This window comes from Neurospora tetrasperma (genome assembly GCF_000213175.1).
Source record: "Neurospora tetrasperma FGSC 2508 unplaced genomic scaffold NEUTE1scaffold_2, whole genome shotgun sequence".
In the NCBI taxonomy this organism is placed as follows: Eukaryota; Fungi; Ascomycota; class Sordariomycetes; order Sordariales; family Sordariaceae; genus Neurospora; species Neurospora tetrasperma.
In genome coordinates this window covers 1,580,387-1,600,563 of record NW_009799100.1, presented here as the reverse complement: position 1 = coordinate 1,600,563, position 20,177 = coordinate 1,580,387, and the positions used below count along the sequence as shown (strand labels likewise).

Genomic DNA, 20,177 nt, shown 5'->3' with positions numbered 1-20,177 from the left:
CCCTTAGTCTCATTGTCCCAATCAAATTAAATAATCCTCATCCCTCCCACCCCCCTCACTCCGACACCTCCGCCGGCTGCCAAATCGCAGGACACAACGCCTCAATCCTCCTCGCATCCGCCACCCCAGCCGGTACACCCCCTATACTCCCTGCGCCCCCTGAACCCCATTCATCCCCCGTCGACTCAACCGACGCAGCGACCCCATAGGTCCTAATTAACCCCTCCTCTACACTCGAATATAGAGGCCATCCTCTCGCCTCTAGCCCGTCAGCCCCGTTAGCTGCAATAGCCACCCAATCATTCTGAATCGTACGGCTCGTGGCAACTTCCAGTTTTTTGTCCGGCGGCGGCGACTGGCTCGAAGTTTCGGGAAAGATATCGTAGGTGCCGAAGATAAGGGGGAGTTCGGCGCCGTGGTAGGCACCTAGGAAGGGGAGGGGCGAAACGTCGGTGAAGTTGCCAAAGTATTCGTAGCGGAAGACGGGGACGGAGGCTAGGAGGCGGTTACTGTGTGTGGTGAGAGGTTAGAGTAGGTTCTGGGCTGGGCTGGGTGATGGATACTGAGGTAAAGGGGTGAGAAATGATGTGCCATGGTTAGCTTACGTGGCCGCTTTGAAGGCTGGGCAAAAGAAGAGATCTAATGTCGCTTCGAAAACTTCGGTTTGGTTGACGGCAGTGCTGAGGATGACGAAGGCGAGGCCGTCCTGGGCGTTACTGCCGAGTATTGTAGGCTGAAACAAGTCCAGTTCTTAGTCTCTTATCCATCGTCTATTTACTTGTCTGGAAACATGATCTTTCAACAGGGAGGTAACAACTTACAACATTGGCAACCTCCCCTGCCAACGACTTGGCCGTATAATCCGGGAATACCGTTCTATTATTCACCACCGGCGTAAAAAAGACGTACTTGGTGATGTCCGTCCCCGCCGCCTCATTGGTAGTCTGCACAGCCTTGTTGATGGCTTCTGCCGTGACACTGTCAGAGCGCATACACGCCAGCTCCTCTGCCGCCGTGAGGTTGCCGCAACCCAACTGGCCAGCGATACGAGTGAAACCAAAATGGGCAAAGTCGAGGTTTTGAGCCACCGGTGTCAGCTCGCTGCCGGAGTCCATGATGACCGCGTTCACGATTGGGTCCGTAGGGTAGGCGTATTGGAAGTAACCCGCGGACACGGCACCGGCACTTTGGCCCCAAAGGGTGATGCGTGTCGGGTCACCGCCAAAGGCCTCGATGTTGTCTTGGACCCATTCCACGGCGAGTCTTTGGTCGAGGAGGCCGACATTTTGCTCGTCCAGGGGAATGCCCAGGGCATTGGGGAAGCCAAAGATGTTGAGGCGATAGTTGAAGGTGACGACGATGTGGCTTTTGGTGCGCTGTACCCAGTCCGTGGGGATCTGGACGGGGACGTCTTGACCTCCTGTGCTAAAGGCGCCGCCGTAGACGAAGACGATGACGGGGAGACTGTCGTCGGTGGTAGTTGGTGAGGCCCAGATGCTGAGTGTTAAGCAGTCCTCGCTGATATCAGGGCTGGTGGTATTGAGACCCTGGACGTTGAATTCGTTCAGGTACTGAGTATAGATGGAGGGCGGGCTTGTGGAAAGGTATTGGATGCAGCTTGGGGGAAGCTTCTTGGCATCGAGTTCACCAAACGGCTCAGCAGGCTGTGGCGGGGCAAAGCGAAGGTCTCCTACAGGGGGTTGAGCAAAAGGGATACCCAGAAACTGGCGTACACACGGATCTTCGGTCTCGTTGACGATTCCGTGAACTACGCCTCCCAGGACTGTCACTGATAGGTCAGACTGGTCCACGCAAGGAGCCAACGACGCTATCGCAGGTGCCACTCCTCCTCGAAAACCAAGGCCCAATATGGAGGCTAACCAGACGTAGGATAAGCAAGCCACTCTCATGATTCCTGGATCGCAGTTTGACGTGGCATAAAAGTGCGGTGTCGATGAGGTGAAATGAGTAAATGTGGTGTTGGCAAAGAGGCCAGAACCAAACTCCTGTAGAACAGGCATACTGGCGAAGTCTGACATTTTATCATCAGCTTCACTGCTTCCCTCTTACTCCTTGCTCGAGCCGCGTCATGCGAGTACGTACATCGTGAGATCCAAGGCCAAAGGGAGCCATACGGGTAGCGTGAGGCAGTTTCGGACTGCAAGCTGAAGAGTAGCGGCCACATGTTAGGGAGGGGTGCTCACTTGTTTCCCACAAATAACTTGATGATGCCAGCACCGTCCTTGTTGTCAAGCGTCGGCGATCCCCAAACTGCGTCAACTTCCAAGATCAGACACTTCTTGACGCCTCTACGCAGGCGGACAACAGGAATACGAATACGGTTCTGGCCAAGGAAGGCCAACTTCTCGGTTTCTTGTCGAAGTGTTGGTGTGGTGCGCGGAGTATGACTGTTGCAGGGAAGCCTCCATAACAGGGCCAAGGTTTTGAGTGGCATCCTGGCCATTCTTGTATAGATATCTATTGCTGCCCACGGTCCCACATCAAGTCGACATCATCGCTGAAGGTCCAAGAGTGTAAACATGAACGTAAACAAGCAGCATTACTAGTAGAGAAATCCCCGAACACCGAGCAAGCGGGTAAGTAGGGACCTTGGACATCTCAATCGGGAACAAGGGTAAGTGCCTCGCTTGCTGTCGGCTTTCAGAGCCGGAAACAGTAAAGTGCCCATTGGTGGCCCCAACTCCTTCTTTTGGTGTTTTAACACATCACAATTAGTTGGGTTGGCGTAACTACCCGATGCGGGGAACAGTCGATGATGGAGGTTTTTGTCAGTGTCTTGTCTCGTTCTTGTTGTGGGGACATGTCCTCCAACTGCGCGACTCCAACTCTCTCGGGCGAAAAGAAACAAGCAGTGGTGACGCATGGCCAGCCGAGGTACTGCACCACTGCATACCTTGCATGCTCGAAGTGCTTCGTATCGACGCAGAATACGCAGAGCTCCCGTTTTGGTGCGGTCAGAACCACATAAATCTAGGTTTCCCATCCCAGCCTAGAGGTTACTCTGATTTCCAGTGCGCAAATTCGGTCTCAAGATGCCTCTTGAGCTCGGCAAATTTGTTGCCGAATTCCTGTCCACAGCGCCAACAAATAAATCCCTTGGCCAGGTTTCCATTCTGGAAGGATGTATTGCGTCGTTCGTCATCCTCGGCGAGCGGGCAATCCTCGAGAGGAATGAAAAAGGGCGTGTTGAAGCTGTTGTAGTGTTTCCGATGCTTGAGCTTGTCTGAATGCATGTCGCGCGATATGATGTGCACGTGAAGATGGTCCATGGAAGGATGAGCATGCACGCCGATACGGATGTCTGACAGGTAATCCCGGCATTGCGGAAGTTGGTCGAAAGGAACGCCTTTGTCCATGGCTTCATTGCGTGCTTTGCTCGAGACAGAAAAGCTTGATATATTGCGTTGGAGCTCGGCAGCAGCGAGGCGGGCGGCGCTGGCAGCTTCGTCTCGCATCATGGCAAGGAAGTCCTTATCTTGGAAAGCTTGTAGCGGATGCAGATCGTAATGTTCAGGGGACCGAGGAATGAGCAGAAGATGGACGGTGGCCTTGGGGAAGCCGTCACGGATTAGCACCGTCTTGTCCGTCACGCGGATAACCTGCTGGGGGAAGCGGTCGGGATGGTCTATATACTCCAGCAAGGCACCGCTCCATTTTGACCTTGTTGTTGTTTTACCTCCCGAATTCTTGGTTCTCTTGTGCGTAGGGGAAGGAACGCCGGCTGGTGACCGACTCGAGGAAGCGTCTGGCCTGGCTGCCTTGGGCTTAGGCGCCATCAGCTCAGCAAAGGCATTGCGCTTTTTGCTTTGAGGTCCGGAGGATATTTCATGCAGGTGACTGCTCGGTGCAGTCGAGAATTTGGCAAAGTCCTGTGGGTCTTCGGCAGCTTCGGCCATGATGCGCTTGCAGACGGCAGGATTTTTGTCTCCCCTCCTTGATTGAAATGGGTGGTAAACTGGATGACACGGAATTGCCAACGGGGAGCGAGCTTGATGTGCGCCGGTGTACGTCAGTGGCAATGGCCTGGAGTAGATAAAGAGACGGACAGCTATGGTTTCTCCTTGTGAGACAATGAAAAGGAAGATGGGCTTCTTCAATACCACGCATGTAGATGGGTCGGGATGACTAAGTACCGTCAAGGTTGGTGATGCTCGTGGCAAACCTCATAAAGTGGAAGTTGATGGAGGTTGGTCGACGAGTCGACGTTGGAATTGGCGGCGTGCTGGGAACGTCCTTTTTTTCGGCAACGATTGAGCGGACAGGAATCCGATATTTGTGACTGGTCAATCGCTTCATTATAGTGGGGCCTTTTCCAGCGTCTACCTGGTGCAAGATCCACCGGCACCTGGCAGCTTCTTTCTGGTGTAAGTGTTAGTGCAGCTCTGCCGGACGCTCTATGAAGGAACCCCTGAGCTACTAACAGGATGAGGAATAGGAAGGTAAACACGACTTGGGCAACGGAAGACATCTATGCAGTGGATGATTGAACCTTTTCAAGCCGTGCAGAGGATCTAGACAGTTTGATGTCTCATCCTATCACATGCATGAATACCATCCATGGTGGACAGCGTCAATGGTTCATCAAGAGCATCGAACCATGTGTTCTCGTTCAGCGCCTGTTAGTCAAGAGGCCTACTCATGATAGTGACGAGGTCAAGGATGACTATCCCAAATACGAGCAACTATCTAGCATAAGAACATGCTCATACTCTAGGCTTTTTCTTGTTCCTGTCCCCGAAGGAGTGGACATCTGCATGCGGCGACGTTATCAAAAACACCTTGAACGGAACACTACCACAGGATTTGAGACAACTCTATGGCAATTTGGAAGAAAGATGAAGTCTACCGAACGTAGTCTTGGTATTGTGTCTCCGCAGAACAGCCTTTTCATTGAATCTCCGGAGGACAATGATGCTAGTGCCTCCACCGAAAGCAGTCTTGTCATTATCGAAGACTACTTTGACCGACCGCTCCCTTTGAGACCAGGGGAGTACTGTGGCAGCCATGAGTGGGAGATACTCAACTTATCCAGCAAGGATGCAACAACAAGCCAGCTAGTCGCTGCGCTGGACATTGTCACAGACATACTCGATAAGGAAAACATCCCTTACGCTGTCATGGGAGGTTTCTCTCTCCAACTTCGGGGAATGCAGGGTGTTCGTCAGAATGTTGACTTGGCAGTCCCGTTATCCTTGCTCAACACTGACGAGAGCGCATGGCTCACCGTCTTCAAGGACGAGCTGAGGTAGGCATCAGCTACCCCTTTTCATCTCATCTTTGCTGCCAAGGCTGGTTGATAAGTCATCGGTTCGGACCAGGTTCTCAACAATTCAGTGGGCTCGTGGTCGAGCGGCGTGGTGGACGCATCACACCTCTCAACCCGACCGTAGGGGCTGTCAGACGTCCCCCCGCCCGGGCAATGCCTGGGTTCTGGGGAGTTGCCACCTGTCACGAGCGGGTGAACTGCCTTCTAGTACCATGTGGACTAGGACATGGTACTAGGAGGCTCGTCTGACAGCTAGTGTTACAGCTGGCGTCTTCCGGCTACGCAAATAAGGCTCTACTACTCCTTTCCAGTTGTCTCACGTCCTACGTTCGATTCACGCCCACTCCTCTTTTTTTCCCTTTTTTCTTCTTAAATTTTTTTTTTTTTTTTTTTTTTTCTTGATTTGGGTTTGCCGCTCACTGCTTCCTGACAGGATCCTTCGGCCATCGGTGTTTCTGTCAGGTGTCAAAGATATGACACGCAAGACCCTTTTTGTGCAAGTCGGTGATCTCTATAACGACGACAACGCTGCGCATTGGGTACGAGTCGATCTCCGGTTTGTCGGCCATGAGCACTCACCCGACACGAACCTTGATCAAAGCCTTCTGCCAGTACTCGAGAAGTTTGAACAGGAAAGGGATCTCGTTTCCTCGCCCCTCTCATCCGAGAAGCAGTACAACTGCCTGAAGCTTGGATACCTCTTGCATGACAAGCTTTGCATGATCAAGAACTCTTCCACCGAGCGAGAGCTTGCCGATGTGATATACATCCTCTCTGGACACCTGGCAGAAGTGGGTGATGTTAGGTGGATTGACATTGGGCTCCGAACAAACTTCTTGGACTGTTATGATGCCTTGTCGCCGAATGACCTCATGACAGATTACTTTGCAAGAGCATTGTGGTTGGAAGGGGATTACCTTTGGGATAGATGGACCACCATACAGAAGCGCGAGAAGAGCAAGCCGGTGCCTGAGAACAAGGAATGGTTTTGGACGCGGTTCTTCTGTCGATGGTCAACACCAGCGCCAAGGTAACCGTACCGAGACGTGGTGCCACAGGTAAGAAGCCATTGCTGGGCATCAACGTTGTCTCGAGGAAAGTAAAATAAAGGCTGGCCAAGGAAAGATAGGGGTATCCAGGAAAAGAAATTTCATGGAAGGTATACACAATGCAACTTAAAACCATTGGCATTACTCCGTGGAGCTCTAAACAAATTCTCAATGCGTTCCCCCTCGTGCTTTTTGTGCCTTTGGTGTCTTTTCTTATACACCCATGGACCGAAGTCAAGTTTCTTGACCAGGAGCAGTCATACTGATGTCCCGGCGATTGTTTATGAAGTCTTGATGAGGATTCTACAAATGCTTCCGCCCTAGTCAACCTTACGGCAAAATCGCTACATTGTCATATGACCTGGGTAAACAATCTCCGTCATGCATGATGCAGCTCATGTCGTTGGGTAGAGGTACTGCTAATTCAGGTACAGGAAATACTCATCGAGTCGCTACTATCAAGCCCTTTGTCTGTGCGGCAATGCATCTCGGCAGCCAATATCCGAACCCATTTTCATTTTCCAACAGTCACTTCAAACCATTTCCATCAGCCTTGCATGTAACACTCGAAATATCACAACACATCAAGGAAGGTCATCCTGATCACACCGAATGTCCGCGGCGATGATCCAACTTACAACTAACTACCAAAGATACACTTTGTTGATTATCGATCCTTGGCCCTTTCTCCCGAGCGCCCCGCTCCAGCGTGTCCCCTCCATCGCCTTCCAATCTCGAAGCCGCCTTGAACCCCGACGAGACGGCATATCTATATGGGGAGGAAAGGACGAGGGAAATTTGGTTGTCTTGCCGGTGAAAAAGAAAGCCATGAAGTGAACACAGCCGGGTCGGAAATTGAAGCCCTGGTTTGCAGCGGAAGCCAGATCCAAGGACGACGGATAAACTACACCCCATGCTTCAGTGACCACTCATAACACAAGAGAAACTCCAGGCAATGTTTCCATTTTGAACCACCATCGGCGGTACTATCAGTAGCGAAACGGATACATGGAATGGACTACTATGATACAAGTACCGACGATGTCGAGACGGGCCATGGTTCAATGAAACCACTACCGAGCGTTCTTTCCAGTTTCCAGAATCTACGTCTGCTCAGCCGTCGCCTGCACCTTCCGCCTCCTTCCCCCGTTTATTCAGCGATTTCGGTCAACCTATGTCTTCAGTTATGTCATCCCCCAACGTGCTTACCTCTAAGTACATGTATTCCGTCGGACGCTACCCAGAGGCACGGTACCTTCACAGTGAGGAAGGAACAGACGGCCATCCAAGGAACGTTGATTCTCCTATCGTGGCAAAGCAAATGCAGGCTAGAATTGAAGAATGCAATTGGACAAAGCTACGCCAATATCGGTCAAACTTAAGTCGGGCATACAGCGGACGGAATGCCAAAGAACTCCAATTCTGACATCAACAAGTGTTCGATGCATGGCACTAGGGAACATCGCCGCGAGAGCCATGAGCCGGTGGGATTGGACCTTGTAGGAGTGGGATAGGTAGCTCTTTGTCCTTCGAACCCACACCAGGACGTGGCATGATCTCCTCGATTGAGCATACCCACCCGGGCAGTCCTGGCGCTGTGGAATAATCCACTTTCCCTTCCCATCATCAACTGTGCCCTCGATGCGGAGGAACACAGCCGATTCTTAGAATCCGGATGTTTCTGGTAAACCAAGCAACCCTATACCCATGCTTTGAACCATTATTCGTCCCCGTTCCTGTTACTAGCATCGGGGACGAGATGCCCGAGATAGGGATTGTCCAGTTTCGTCCCTAGTGCGCAACTACCTCTCTAACAGTTCAAACCCCTTCCTGTGCTCAGAGCTGCGTCCTAGTGTCATTAAGTGCCTCAATTTTCCATATCCCGATAATCCCACGCAACTGATTGGAAGTCCCTCGCGCAGCCGGGAGTATGTTCCGTTGACACCAGCAACACATGAGAAGCCTGTTCGAGACTCGGTGTTCCAGTCGGACTCACCTCAACTGCGGTTTCCGGGGTCAATTCACATGCCATCATGGTCATTTTCTGCTGGCCCTCCGCCCCCTCTTTCTCTCTCTGTCTCTCTGTCTCTCCTTCTCTCCTTTCTTCTTCTTTTCTTTTTCTTTTCTTTCTTTCTTTCTTTTTCTCCCTACATTGGACGTGCTTTTGGCTACGGATCTCACCATGCCCAAACACTCCATTCTCAATACCATACATAGCATTACAGCTTAATCTGCACTTTTGATACAATGGGATGTACGTTCAAATTCACAATTTCGGACTTCTTCACACTTAATAGTCCACCAGAATTGCCAAACAAAGAAGACATGACACGTTACGGATGGCATGATGCCATGATTTAGTTATCTTGATTTACGTTTCCACTACCATTCTGGTAGATACAAGTATAGGAAGGTATACTCAAATGTCCGTTCCGCCTCCAACTCTCTACCTGCATCCATGAACGTTGGTAAACCGGCCACAATATTCCGATAATTCTCGAAGCCCGGCACTCACAGATATATCACAACAGTTGTCTGCATCACTGCTGCGTATTCGTATGTCTGTCATCTAGAAGAACTCCCATTGTTGCAGACGAAGTTGCGTCCTGGCTTCCCGCCACATAGACAGACCAACCATCTGTTTATGTATGTTCATCGAGATATCCTAGGCCCGGATCTCCGGGGCGGACATACAATTTTTCCCTCCATTTTATGATGATCTCTAATATCGGTAGCGCTACCGCCAGTGCATCTAGCATATGTAATTAACATTTTTTTGTACTTTGGACTCCAAAAAGTGCTTACAAAAACGCATACGAGCCCTGATTCGGCTTCACCTCATGCCATCATGTTTTTGTACTTGGGTCAAAAAGGAGGTGTTATTTCGACGGGCATGAAAGCTATAGTCATGCATCAGGAACTCCGGAATATATATACACATATTTGACCCGAAGATGCACTTATTATTGACAACCTGCGTCAAGAAGAGAACTCTTGAAGTATGGCCCAGGAAATTCCCAATTCCAGGGACCGATAGAAATAATACTTAATCCCCCAGTCCTCTGTCCTCTCCTATTATCATTCTTCTTCTACCTCAAGAAACATCAGGCAACAACCATACCTACCCTTAAGCCAACAGATCGTCCAAGCTGAACCAAGCCTGAGTACTGCACCCTCCAATATCCGTCTCATAGCCAGTCCATTTTTGACTCTAGCTAACTTTATCCATCAAAAAGGCTTCGTCTTCATTACACCCAAGCGAAGAAAACCCAACAACATTACCGACACCAGAACCTTCAGTCCACCATCAAGCCTCCTCCATCCACGCCCAAGTCACGATGGATTCAGATTCATTCTTCCTCGATTTGCTCTTCGTCGCCATAACCCCGGCGGCTATAGTGGTGGTGATGATCCTTAGCTGCCTCATCATGTTCATCGTCTTTGGAGGTATAGGCATGATTGGGTATGGGATCGTCTCCATCTTTTCCAGCGTGCGTGAATACGTGCGTGGGCGCGGGGTGGTGGCGGCTGGCGGCGGCAACGACTACGAACTCATTGACGCCCTCGACTGGCGTTCGGCGATCAACTCGGTAGAAAACATGGAGGAGCAGCACCAGCAGCACCAGCAGCACTTGCAACAGCAGGAGGAGAATGATGAGGATATGGCGGAACGGAAGCGCAGAAGTAACGTGCCGACCCCGTCTTCGTCACGAGCGTCCATTTGTACTCTTTCTCTCGCCTGATTCTTCTTTCCTCTGGTTATTCTTCTCCCCGTCAGTCTCATCATTCTCTTGTCCGCTTTCATCTTCATGCCTTGGGTGTGGGAGGGGTGAGACGGGTGGTACATGCCGAAGGCGGAGGACTGGGGATTTTGCAAACCTCCCACAATCTAGCAGACCGACCTGCTGGTGGTGGTGGGTCTGCTGAGTTACCTACTTGACCGGATTTGGGAAATGGAAAACAACAATGAGGCTAGGATGGCAATTGCGGCGGAGGGAAAGGAAGACGGATTACCGGCATTCAAAGAGAGGGCAAGGCAATACATGCGAGGGACTGTGCGGTTGGTTGTATCATGAGTCTCAGATCGAATGTTTCTTTGTGTAGGAAGGAGTGGAAACTGAACTGGAACATCATCGTTCTTCCTCGACCCGGGAAAGATGATGGATTGGATAGATCAGGAACAAAATTGATCACCTCACACAATCCAATCGTTCGTGAAGTTATTCCCAATCCATACATAATTGTTGTTGGGACGACAGCGTCAACCAAATGAATGTGGGGAGGGATTGAGGCAGTGGCCAGCCAAAAGGATAGGTGACTGCTACGGGGTATGACATCCATCTTCAGATGAGGAAAGCGAAGGTGCTTAACGCGGAAGTAACCAATGTATTTACCCCATAAGCTTAGTCCCGAACTCTGGCCTCCGAAACTCAGGACAGGGAAACCGGGACGTGTCCGGACGTGTCCCCATTAACCGCGTCCCAAATTCGGGGATGAACAAAAACGGGACAGCGACAGGAGGGCCGTATTAAGTAATACATGGCGACTCCTTTTCTAGAATGTGAACAAAGGATATCGCTAAAGACGCTCCTGGTGCTCGTCGTACTTGATGTGTTTCTTGTTGTTTCCATTTCCCTGAGGCTGGTCGGTATCGAGTGGAGGTAAGCGGCATTATTTGTAACATAGCATGCCACAATGTTCAGATTGGATGTTTTCTTGTACAGGGGAAGAATACAACTTGATACCCTTCTTCTTCTTCTTTTGAATAGAAAAGAGAATGCGTCGAAAAGCTCGGGCAGGAATTATGGCCTCGTGACTATGAGGAGGACCAGGATGAACAGAAGCAGCATAGCTTGCGTATTGTGAATTATCAGGAATTCTTCCATGTCAGCTGACCATACAATTCATACTGGTATCAGGTAGTTGAATGTCATGCCCCCATCAGCCTCGCATCTTCAGCCTCGTCATCATCAGACTCCTCTTCCGATGAACTCTCTTCCTCTTCTTCTTCATCGTCTTCCTCCTCCTCCTCCTCTTCTTCTTCATCTTCTTCTTCCTCAGTGGTTTCCTCTTCCTCATCCTCCTCTTCACTCTCCTCCACAACCTGCCGTTGCACAGGTGCTGACACTGGCACCGCCTTCTTACTGATATCCTCCTCCTCCGCAAGCCAATCATCAAGTGTCTTGGTGCCTACTCCCTCACCCAGACCATTAGCCTTCGTAGGCACTGATCTAGACGACCCACCGTCCAAAATCTCCAAAGCTGGTACGACTCTCTTCTCGCCGTACGTCGTGGTTGGTGGCACACCTGTCTCTCTCAGTCTCGGATCCGGCTGCTTGCCCTCCTCGACCCAATCGGGCAAGTCCTCGTAGCCCCTTACGCCGTGAACACCGGCGGCATCGGCGAGGACCAGGGCTGAAGAGCCAAGGGTATACCCACGCCTCATCTCCGAGGGACTTTGCGCTTGGGGTGCAGGCTTAGGCGCGAGCAGCATGAGGGTTGCGAGCTGGGGTACGCCGAGCAAGGCTTTGTAGAGACGAGTGCGATCACGGAGATCATAAGAGGTATCGTAGCGAGCCAGGAGGAGCACATAACTCCATAGCTTTGCAATTGGATGGTCATCGTCTTCGAGAAGCTTGGGTGGAGGACCCGGTTCGCCATCGGCATTTTGTGATGCTTCAATCTGTCGGTTGAGGTAGTGTAGGTAGACTTTGGCGCCAAGAAGGATGATTTGTCGTTTGGCGATTTCGGACTCGGAGGGAAAGTCCTTGAGCAGGATCCGAAGCACATCAGGGGCGATGTTCTCTTCTCCGTTGAGACCAGAGAACTCGCCTACTAGCCAGATAATGGTGGCACGAGCGTGTGGGTCGGTGGCCGAGTCCAAGTTCTTTGCCAGCCTTACGACCGTAGCGACGTGTGCAGTCGGGTCCTGCTGGATTAGATGTCGTATCACTGTCAAGCTCTCTGCGGCCAGCGTGCCGTCCAAGCTAGTGATTTGACTGAGAAGCAACCGCAGACACCTAGGTGCAGCTGCTGTGTCTGTTACCGCGCAGCGGCCAATAGCCCTAACTGCCTCCCTAACCAGCGCCTTATCGGTTCCTCGGCTGAAGTGCTCAAGCTCGTTGAGAATAAGGCTCTTGACATGCAGAGGAGTATGTGGAAAGATGAGAGTCAAAAGCTCCAGCTTAAGTTCCCATATGGGTTGTGTATCCGTTGCACGCACTAGGAAATGCGAGGCATAGCGCACGAAATCGGCAGGCCGGGTAAGGCAAATGGATACGATGTTGTAGAGTGCAACCTGTTGGATATCCTGAGCGCCTCGTAGCAAGGCTATCAATGGCCCAATGGCTGTCTTGACATACTCCGGCGTGCCTACCGCATCGTAACAGCGTGCTACCGAAACCACAACGCCTGAGTTTCGTGATTGGAGGAGGGGTTTAATGCTGTTGAGGAGCAGCTCAAGATCAGGGTCGAGAACAATCACCTCCTGGCCCTCGGCGTCATCATTCGAGTTGGCGGCGGCGTTATCACCGTAAAAGTCTTGAAGATCGACCGCCTTGTCCTGGGCTTTCACAATTCGGGTTCGTCGAGGGAAGCATTTTCGCGCATAAACCGTCATAAGTCGCAGTGTCGAGAGCTGGCTCCATTCGTCCATATCCACCACCATCTTGACCAACTGCCTGTAATGCTTGTGTATCAAGTCCAGTCTGTCCGGGCAGATCTCCAGAAAGGCTGTAACGGCGGCACCTGCCACATAATACTGCTTGTCGCCTAAGAGAGTCGAGAGATATTCGAGCAGTGAGGGCATTTGGGATGGGTCGAGTCGGTAACACTTGGGGATTGCCAAGGCAGCGGCTCGGCGCACATAGGGGTTGATGTCTCCGGCGCCCTTCTTGATGGCCAACGACACAATCTGGCTGATGACGGGAACCCGTATGTTGGACATTGTTCGTAGAGCCAAGGCGCGCACTTGGGGGTTGGAATCGGAAAGCGACTTCTGGATGGTGTTGATGGAGAGCAAGGCAAGGTCGGGGTCCTCCTCGGCATGGTGGATCAGGTAGATGTAGACCAGTTTCTTGATCTCGATATTCGGGGAGGCGACGTTCTTGACGACGGAGGAGAACAGAGGGTGTGTCCTTTGCGAGCGGTACATCATCTAGGCGAGCTGTTAGCACTTGCTCCCATGGCCACCAAAGCATATGTATGGGGTGGAAAACATACCGAGATGACCCGACGCAGACCGTCCAGCACTTCTCGTTCATTGCGACTGTCGAGGAGTTTCTTAACCTGAACGCGATCGAGAGGCTTGGACGAGCTGCGGGCGCTGCGGGCGGCCGAGGCGGCATCGAGGGTGAGCTCTCGGGCTGGAATAGAGACAAGACAGGCGCCGTGGTCAGCAGGAGGACACGGCGATAACCTGAAGAGGGAGTTAAGCTTACCACTTTCTAGCAGCGACGAAATCCTGGCTATCGATTCCATGTTGGGTCAGTGACTGTTATCCAGCGCACTGGGCTCGCTGTTTCGGGGAGCGCGCTTGAGTGTTGCGATGATCAGTTGGAATGGACAAAGTTAGGATCCCGGTGCCGCGCTGAGCGCCCAGCAGTGGTGACGGGAGCTCCTGTGACGTGATGCACGGACGGCCTGGAGCTGTGGTGGATTGGGGAATAGTGGGGAATTCGTAGCAGGCCTACCTCGCAGCTATGTACACTACCGGGCTACCTTGCTGACCACCAAATTTCTCACCTACCCTCCACTTATACATGAACACAATCACGAGCGGGACATCCATTATCTACCTCTACAGCCTTACAGCACAATGCAATCCAAAGTGGAACAATACCTGACAGACTCACAATTCATGAACCCAGGCTTCCGATACGGCGACGATGTCACTCAACCTCTGTTAAGCCAGCTAAAAACTCTCGACCGACGAGGTCATCGAGGATTTCCGGATGTTGAACTCAGATGCTCAATTCAATTTTATGTTCAAAACCTGTCCATGGCTTGACGATTCTGATAGACATTTTTTCTTGCCGTAGAAGATGTTTGATCCGCCCCTTTCCATATTTGACAGCACCCAAGAGATCTTCACTCTCCATTGCAGTGTTTTTCTCCGGTAATAAGACAGAATAACGGGAGCTTTCAAGTGGTGTCTTTCACGTCGAGCTGACAGGTGGTTTAGAGTGCTCGAGCTGCTTTGATTATTTAGTCGTTATGCAGGATCCAAGCATATGCATATAGGAGTGTATTCTTTCCAATCGAATCTCCCCAGGTTTTAGCTTCTGCCGTCCGCGGGAGGACCCCTATCATCCCGGGTCCGAACAAACACCTTGACCATATGGATCGGGACGGCCACCACCGCGATACAAGTGGAACTCAGCCCTACCCGAGACCCGCGATGTGATACCTTAAAGTTGGAAACAAACCTCACAAGTGGAACGCCTTCTGCAGCGTGCATGTGAGACGACAGCGAATGCGTTTTCATTCCTCGAATACCAAAACCTCAAACGGAGCTCACTCCTACCACACGGATGTACTTGCTGGTTGCGCAACCGCAAGCCGTGGCCAACGTTTTTTTCCTGTCGTGAAAGCTACCAAGCAACCAATGTGATGGACTCTTTTCGGTCTCAGTCTCAATTTCAGCCTCTCTTCTGCTCCCCGGCACTTCCCTCTGAGCTGCTCTGGTACATCATCCACCATTGCACTCATCCCACCACCTTGATCGTCTGCTCCAGCCGGGTCGATTTTCTCACGGCTTTGGCTAGGGATATTAGGCAAAGCCAAGAAGAAGATGAGAAGTCACAAGATCAAGAGCAAGAAGAGCGGCGAAATTCACCTCAACCAGACCAAGACAAGGTACCGACAGATACAAAAAAAGACCAAAAGGAAGCCCACGCGTCGCAACAACTCCTGTGGCCCAGTCATCAACAACAACCGGCAGCAACAGCTCAGTCAACACAAGACGAACCCACCAAAACGACAAGCACCACCCCGGCCAAGATCACCCCGGGCCCCTGGGCCTCCCAACTCCTCGCCTCCCCCCTCTACCAAGTCGCCGTAGCACGACACATCCGCATAGTCTTCATCCCCACCGTGTCCCACCTGCGCGCCTTTCTCTCTGTCTTTGATACCAATAATAACAGTACCAACACCAACAAGGTTCCCACTTCTCCTCCTCCTCATCCGTCAACTTATGACCCCTTACCAAACCAGCAAAAACATCCACAATCTCAACGACTATTATTAGTCTACGGCTTTCTAGCCTCACATCGTGATTCAAGCGAGTGGAGTGTGCAAGGGCTGAACACCACGGCTGCTGTATTGCTGGAGACGGGAAGGAGAGTTGGGTTGGGGGTTATGGTTGTTGAGCCTGTTGAGTATGATGAGAGTCTGAGGAGCCTGGATGATTTGCTTAGGGAGAAGATGCCAGTTGTGAGCGGGAGTGCTTTGAGAGGCGCAGGAGGGGATCTTGAGAGAAGTGTTGGTGGTGGGTTGATTGGGAGGACGGTGGATGTTAGGAGGGTATTGGGTCGATGGTTCCAGTTTGGGGTTGGGAAGTGGGAGAGGGAAAGGCAAAGAGATCGTTTGTGCAGTTGAGGATGGATGATCATTGCAGGAAAGGGAATATGAGGGTCGTATAGTGTTCAGTACACAGAGCACGGCAGAAAGGAGTTTGTAATCATAAGAGTTCGTGGTCTCATTCAGTGTAACAACTTTGATGCCTTCTAAAAGGGTATGAAAGGCGAAGATAACCACATCCAACCTTACCAGCCTGCTGGGAATTAAACCGAAACGCCACTCCATGGTATCCATGCATGCTCCAAAACCTCTTATGCCAAACGAAACCTCGATGCTTTGCCCGTGAACCAATGCGGTGCAATACACTGTACGTTAAAGAAGAACAAGTGTGCGGACAAAAAGGTATAAAACATATCCACCAACAAACGCTCGCTCAGATGGCCTGCTCCATCTCGGTAATGTACAGCTTGATGTGTGCCTCCATCTTGAGGTACTCGTCGTGGGCAGCGTGGACTTCGTTTTCAATGTTCTCTTTCAAGTCGAGCATCTAGTTGAGGGCACAACTGGTTAGCATCTCTCCTCATTCCTTTTCTTTCAGTCAAGCTTAAACGTACCTTCTTCTCCGTCTGCTCGATTCTCACCCTCCTCCTCTCAATATCCTTGCTCTTCTCCGACCTCTCCTCGGTCAACTTCCTATGCACCGCCCTCAACTCCTCCATCTTCTCCATGGCCTTTTGCGCCTTCTCCTCGCTCTGCGTTCGCAACTGCGCCGTGCGATCAACCCACTTGGCCAATTGCCTCTTGAGCAGCGCCTCGGTACGCTCCACCTCTCTAACATTGTGTCCCCGCTCCGTGAGCGCGTCCCTCTGCCTTGCGTTCTTAACGTTCTCCTCTTCTTCCTTGGCCAGCTCGATCGCGATCTCTTCTAACAGCTTGATGCATGATGCTACATCCGATGCCACCACGCTGAACGAGTCCGTTGACGTCTGGAGAGCTCTTGACCGCCTGTCTAGCGCATCAATGTGTGCCTTGTCGTTGTTCAACGTGTTGCTCAGCTCCGCCAGACTAGCCTGCAGCGCTGACGGGCTCTGGAGCACATAAGGCCGGAGTTTCGCACTCTCCTGCTTGAGCGCAATTTTGGTAGCCGTCTTTTCCTCCAACTCTGCCGCCAACTCGCCCTTCTTGGTCTTGGCCTCCTCCAACCTCGCGGCCACCTTCTCCTGGCTTCGCCTGAGCTCCAGCAGCCGCTTCTTGAGCTCCTCATTGCGCACCGTCTTCTCCTGAACCAGCACTTCCATCGCCCTGCGATTGTGTCTCATCTCCTCCAACTGCGCCTCCATATTCTGGTTCTCGACATACAGCTGCTCGATGCGCGCCTTTGTCTGCTCAGCCTTGTTGCAATGCTCATCAATGACGCTTGTCTGGCTCTCACGGAACCTGACAAAGTTGATGACATAACTCAACATCCTAACCAACCGGTCATGCGTCGGTTTGTAGAGGTCATTGAAGCTGAAATCATTCACTCCGCAATCCAGCATCAGCCTGCGTAGCGACACGTAAAACCCCAGCAGATTTCGCGTATCCGAAGGCATCATGGCCTCACCCAGTTCGGGCCCGCAAACATCCTCAGCGGCCGCGCGCATCGCCGGGTCGACCGTCTGACGCGTCTTGTTCATCAGCAGCTCACCGAACCACTCGAAGATCATCTGCACCTGGATCGGGTTGGGCTTCTGCAGGTCGGCCAGCGTGAAGGGGATGCCGAGCTCGTTGATGCAGCCGACGATTTCGCGGTCGGGCAGGCGCATGTTGGCATAGGCGGCTTCTTCTTCCTTTTTACGCTGCCGCGATTGTTGCGGCTGCGGAGGCAGGATGGACATTCGTGGGTTGAAGGCCATGTTTGGCTGTGGTGTGGTGTGCTGGGGCACCAACGGACTCGGATGGGTTCGTGGTTCGTGGTTCGCTCGATGATTTCGCGGGTTTCCTTTGTCGTCGTGACTGTCGCGTAAGAATGTTGTAGAGGGTTGTTCGAAGAAGGGTGGTTCGTTGGCGCGTGTCCAGACGCGTTGATCTCTGTCGCAACTTTTGGATGGACCATTGGTGTTGATTGAACCCCATGTCATGGTGGGGGTGGTTGCTCCGGAGACGCTACTGTGCGGCACTTACCGTCTAATTGCATATCGGTCTTATAGCGGTAACCCCGCAACACTCCGACACTTGGTCACGATGATCGTCTCTTTGGCATCCCTTCTTTTCCCTTTTCCTCCACATCTCCGGTTTATGATGAAGTGCCGTTTTCTGACTTCCCAGAAGACCTTACTTGCCATATATTGTTTCCTGGAATTGTCGTACCAAAATTCGAACTCCGTGTGCAATAAAACATAAGTCGACCATGTATTTATCGAATCAAGCTCGAACATCGACTTCACAGCTTCATGTCACGAATCTGCTATTTGAACCAGGTCTTACAATACCAGACGATGGGGAAAGATATCCCACGCAACAGTTACCAGAATCCTGCATTCAGACTCGAAATTGAAGCCGACTATACAGCCAAACGCCTACCCAAACCTACACTCCCCCAGCCTATTGGGCACCCTCATCGGCCCTTTAGGATATTAGACCGAGCCGAACCGAACTCTATCATCCATCAGGTGACAGATGGCATGTGCTCTGTCCAATTCTGTTGATTTGATCTGATATATTGGAAAACCATGAGTTAACCACCGACCGACCGCGGCCATGGGGCAGAATGAACATCGGGATATTACTGCGGGTGCGAGCCAAAGTAAAATGCCCCCTTGTCAAGTACCCAGCACAAACCACCACAGGCAATGGAAGCTTCGTGGCTTTGTATAGGACACTGTGTGGTCAGCGATCGTCAGCAACCTGGCCTCCCACGGGTTTTACTTACATACCCATCTCACCGTATGCATAATAGGCACGATGATCTACATATTGCATTCACGCATGTAGGAATTACGGATGCTCCCGACCGAATCGTTGGATGTTTCTCGGCGGGTCCGTCATATACGGAAGGATCTGAAAGGGGACACTGGGGAGAGGCTCGGAAGTTCATGTAAGGTGCTGATCGGTAAACCGTTCGAGCGGGTCTGGATTTGAGCCTTACATGTTTGTATGTGAATGGTGATCACAGCTCGTTCGTTGTCTGGGTGTTAGCCACCATGCCTACCTATCTGGCTCACTCCGTTTTTTTTAGTGAAAATGCTAAGAGTTCCGAGGATGAAGACCTTGTACAACATACAATAAGCAGTCAGCATGCAAGACCATATTACTTCCGAGGTCTAGACAGACACCTTAAGGATACAAGAACCAACGACCGAGTGGAGTCTCTCCGGTTCCTGCATCTCTTTGCAGTAGCAGCAGCAGCAGCAGCAGCAACAGTACTTCGCTCGCATTCGCGTTCCTTACCTCTAGCCAACGGAATAAAAAGTCCAGAGTGAGGAAACAAACTTAACACATAAGCCAAGTTTAGAGAGCATCACAGCACATACGACCATAGATGGTAGAAAACTCGGGATCCCGTCCGCTCTCCCATAGATAAGCTACCAATCGCCTGACTAGTAGTTGGGTCGGTGACGACCAGCGAATCCCAGGTGTTGTATGTTTTTTTCTCTTTCAATCTTTTGCTGTTTTCCATGTTTCTCTCGTCAGTTCCTTCTGGTTTCCTTTTTTTTTCTCGGTTTTTTTTTTCTTTTCCAGTCTTTTCTGCCCCTGTTTGGCTACTAGATACAATCTATTGCCAGACCAATGAGAACTGGAAACGGCGAGACTCTCAAGTCGGGAACGCGGAGAAGAGAGGAGAGGAGAAATGCACGAGATGGCGTCAAGCATAGAGAAGCATGAAGAAGGATGATCAGCCGCTTTTCTTCCGACGCCGACGAAGGGAGGTATCCAGGTAGGCTACCACGAACAACCCTGAGGCCAGGCGATACGCCATTCCCAGCCCAGAAGAGCGTCTTCTAGGCGCCCTCTAAGAGTTTGGGGACACGGATAACGGCAGTACAAGCCAGTCCACACGACAAAAGCGAAGAACTCGTCTTCTTCCTGTTCTTCGGGCGGTTAGGTAGGTATGAACTCTCATCCCCACTCGGAAGACTTCCTCCGTAATGCGTAAATAGATATCTCCGGCGTTGACTGTATACTTGTGCGTGGACGGATGCAGGAGGCGTTCAAGAAGCTGAGCACCGTATTGACCTGAGTGTGAGGCGGAATGGATGGCGGACGTGGTGTGGACCACCAGGGTTCCGGGCTGCGAAACGAAAAGAAGAAGGAAGCAAGAAGCGTGCCTCGGTGGTCACGAC

At 51.5% G+C, this 20,177-nt stretch overlaps 9 protein-coding genes across 9 annotated transcripts; 4 read left to right on the top strand and 5 right to left on the bottom strand.

Moving 5' to 3' along the window:
- Positions 1-55: 55 nt before the first annotated feature.
- Positions 56-2,039, bottom strand: NEUTE1DRAFT_99109 (uncharacterized protein; the record flags this gene model as incomplete). The annotated part of the gene is made up of 4 exons (XM_009850910.1): positions 56-509; positions 606-733; positions 822-1,783; positions 2,024-2,039. The coding sequence occupies 4 exons, from the start codon at positions 2,037-2,039 to the stop codon at positions 56-58; spliced, it is 1,560 nt and encodes a 519-aa protein (XP_009849212.1).
- Positions 2,040-3,017: 978 nt separating this feature from the next.
- NEUTE1DRAFT_136002 (uncharacterized protein) lies at positions 3,018-3,917 on the bottom strand (the record flags this gene model as incomplete). The annotated part of the gene is made up of 1 exon (XM_009850909.1): positions 3,018-3,917. The coding sequence occupies one exon, from the start codon at positions 3,915-3,917 to the stop codon at positions 3,018-3,020; it is 900 nt and encodes a 299-aa protein (XP_009849211.1).
- Positions 3,918-4,856: 939 nt separating this feature from the next.
- Positions 4,857-6,321, top strand: NEUTE1DRAFT_99107 (uncharacterized protein; the record flags this gene model as incomplete). Its single annotated transcript, XM_009850908.1, has 3 exons — positions 4,857-5,266; positions 5,721-6,284; positions 6,318-6,321. The coding sequence occupies 3 exons, from the start codon at positions 4,857-4,859 to the stop codon at positions 6,319-6,321; spliced, it is 978 nt and encodes a 325-aa protein (XP_009849210.1).
- A 3,353-nt stretch (positions 6,322-9,674) lies between these two features.
- Positions 9,675-9,991, top strand: NEUTE1DRAFT_99106 (uncharacterized protein; the record flags this gene model as incomplete). Its single annotated transcript, XM_009850907.1, has 2 exons — positions 9,675-9,909; positions 9,942-9,991. 2 exons carry the CDS (start codon positions 9,675-9,677, stop codon positions 9,989-9,991), a joined length of 285 nt encoding a protein of 94 aa, XP_009849209.1.
- Positions 9,992-11,174: 1,183 nt separating this feature from the next.
- Positions 11,175-14,098, bottom strand: NEUTE1DRAFT_59777 (uncharacterized protein; the record flags this gene model as incomplete). Its single annotated transcript, XM_009850906.1, has 4 exons — positions 11,175-13,492; positions 13,558-13,700; positions 13,776-13,802; positions 14,056-14,098. 4 exons carry the CDS (start codon positions 14,096-14,098, stop codon positions 11,267-11,269), a joined length of 2,439 nt encoding a protein of 812 aa, XP_009849208.1.
- An 848-nt stretch (positions 14,099-14,946) lies between these two features.
- NEUTE1DRAFT_39249 (uncharacterized protein) lies at positions 14,947-15,933 on the top strand (the record flags this gene model as incomplete). The annotated part of the gene is made up of 2 exons (XM_009850481.1): positions 14,947-15,192; positions 15,337-15,933. The coding sequence occupies 2 exons, from the start codon at positions 14,947-14,949 to the stop codon at positions 15,931-15,933; spliced, it is 843 nt and encodes a 280-aa protein (XP_009848783.1).
- Positions 15,934-16,288: 355 nt separating this feature from the next.
- Positions 16,289-17,750, bottom strand: NEUTE1DRAFT_78455 (uncharacterized protein; the record flags this gene model as incomplete). The annotated part of the gene is made up of 2 exons (XM_009850905.1): positions 16,289-16,402; positions 16,470-17,750. 2 exons carry the CDS (start codon positions 17,748-17,750, stop codon positions 16,289-16,291), a joined length of 1,395 nt encoding a protein of 464 aa, XP_009849207.1.
- A 785-nt stretch (positions 17,751-18,535) lies between these two features.
- NEUTE1DRAFT_116306 (uncharacterized protein) lies at positions 18,536-18,813 on the top strand (the record flags this gene model as incomplete). Its single annotated transcript, XM_009850904.1, has 1 exon — positions 18,536-18,813. The coding sequence occupies one exon, from the start codon at positions 18,605-18,607 to the stop codon at positions 18,788-18,790; it is 186 nt and encodes a 61-aa protein (XP_009849206.1).
- Positions 18,814-19,354: 541 nt separating this feature from the next.
- On the bottom strand, positions 19,355-19,513 carry NEUTE1DRAFT_38719 (uncharacterized protein; the record flags this gene model as incomplete). Its single annotated transcript, XM_009850465.1, has 1 exon — positions 19,355-19,513. The coding sequence occupies one exon, from the start codon at positions 19,511-19,513 to the stop codon at positions 19,355-19,357; it is 159 nt and encodes a 52-aa protein (XP_009848767.1).
- Positions 19,514-20,177: the final 664 nt, after the last annotated feature.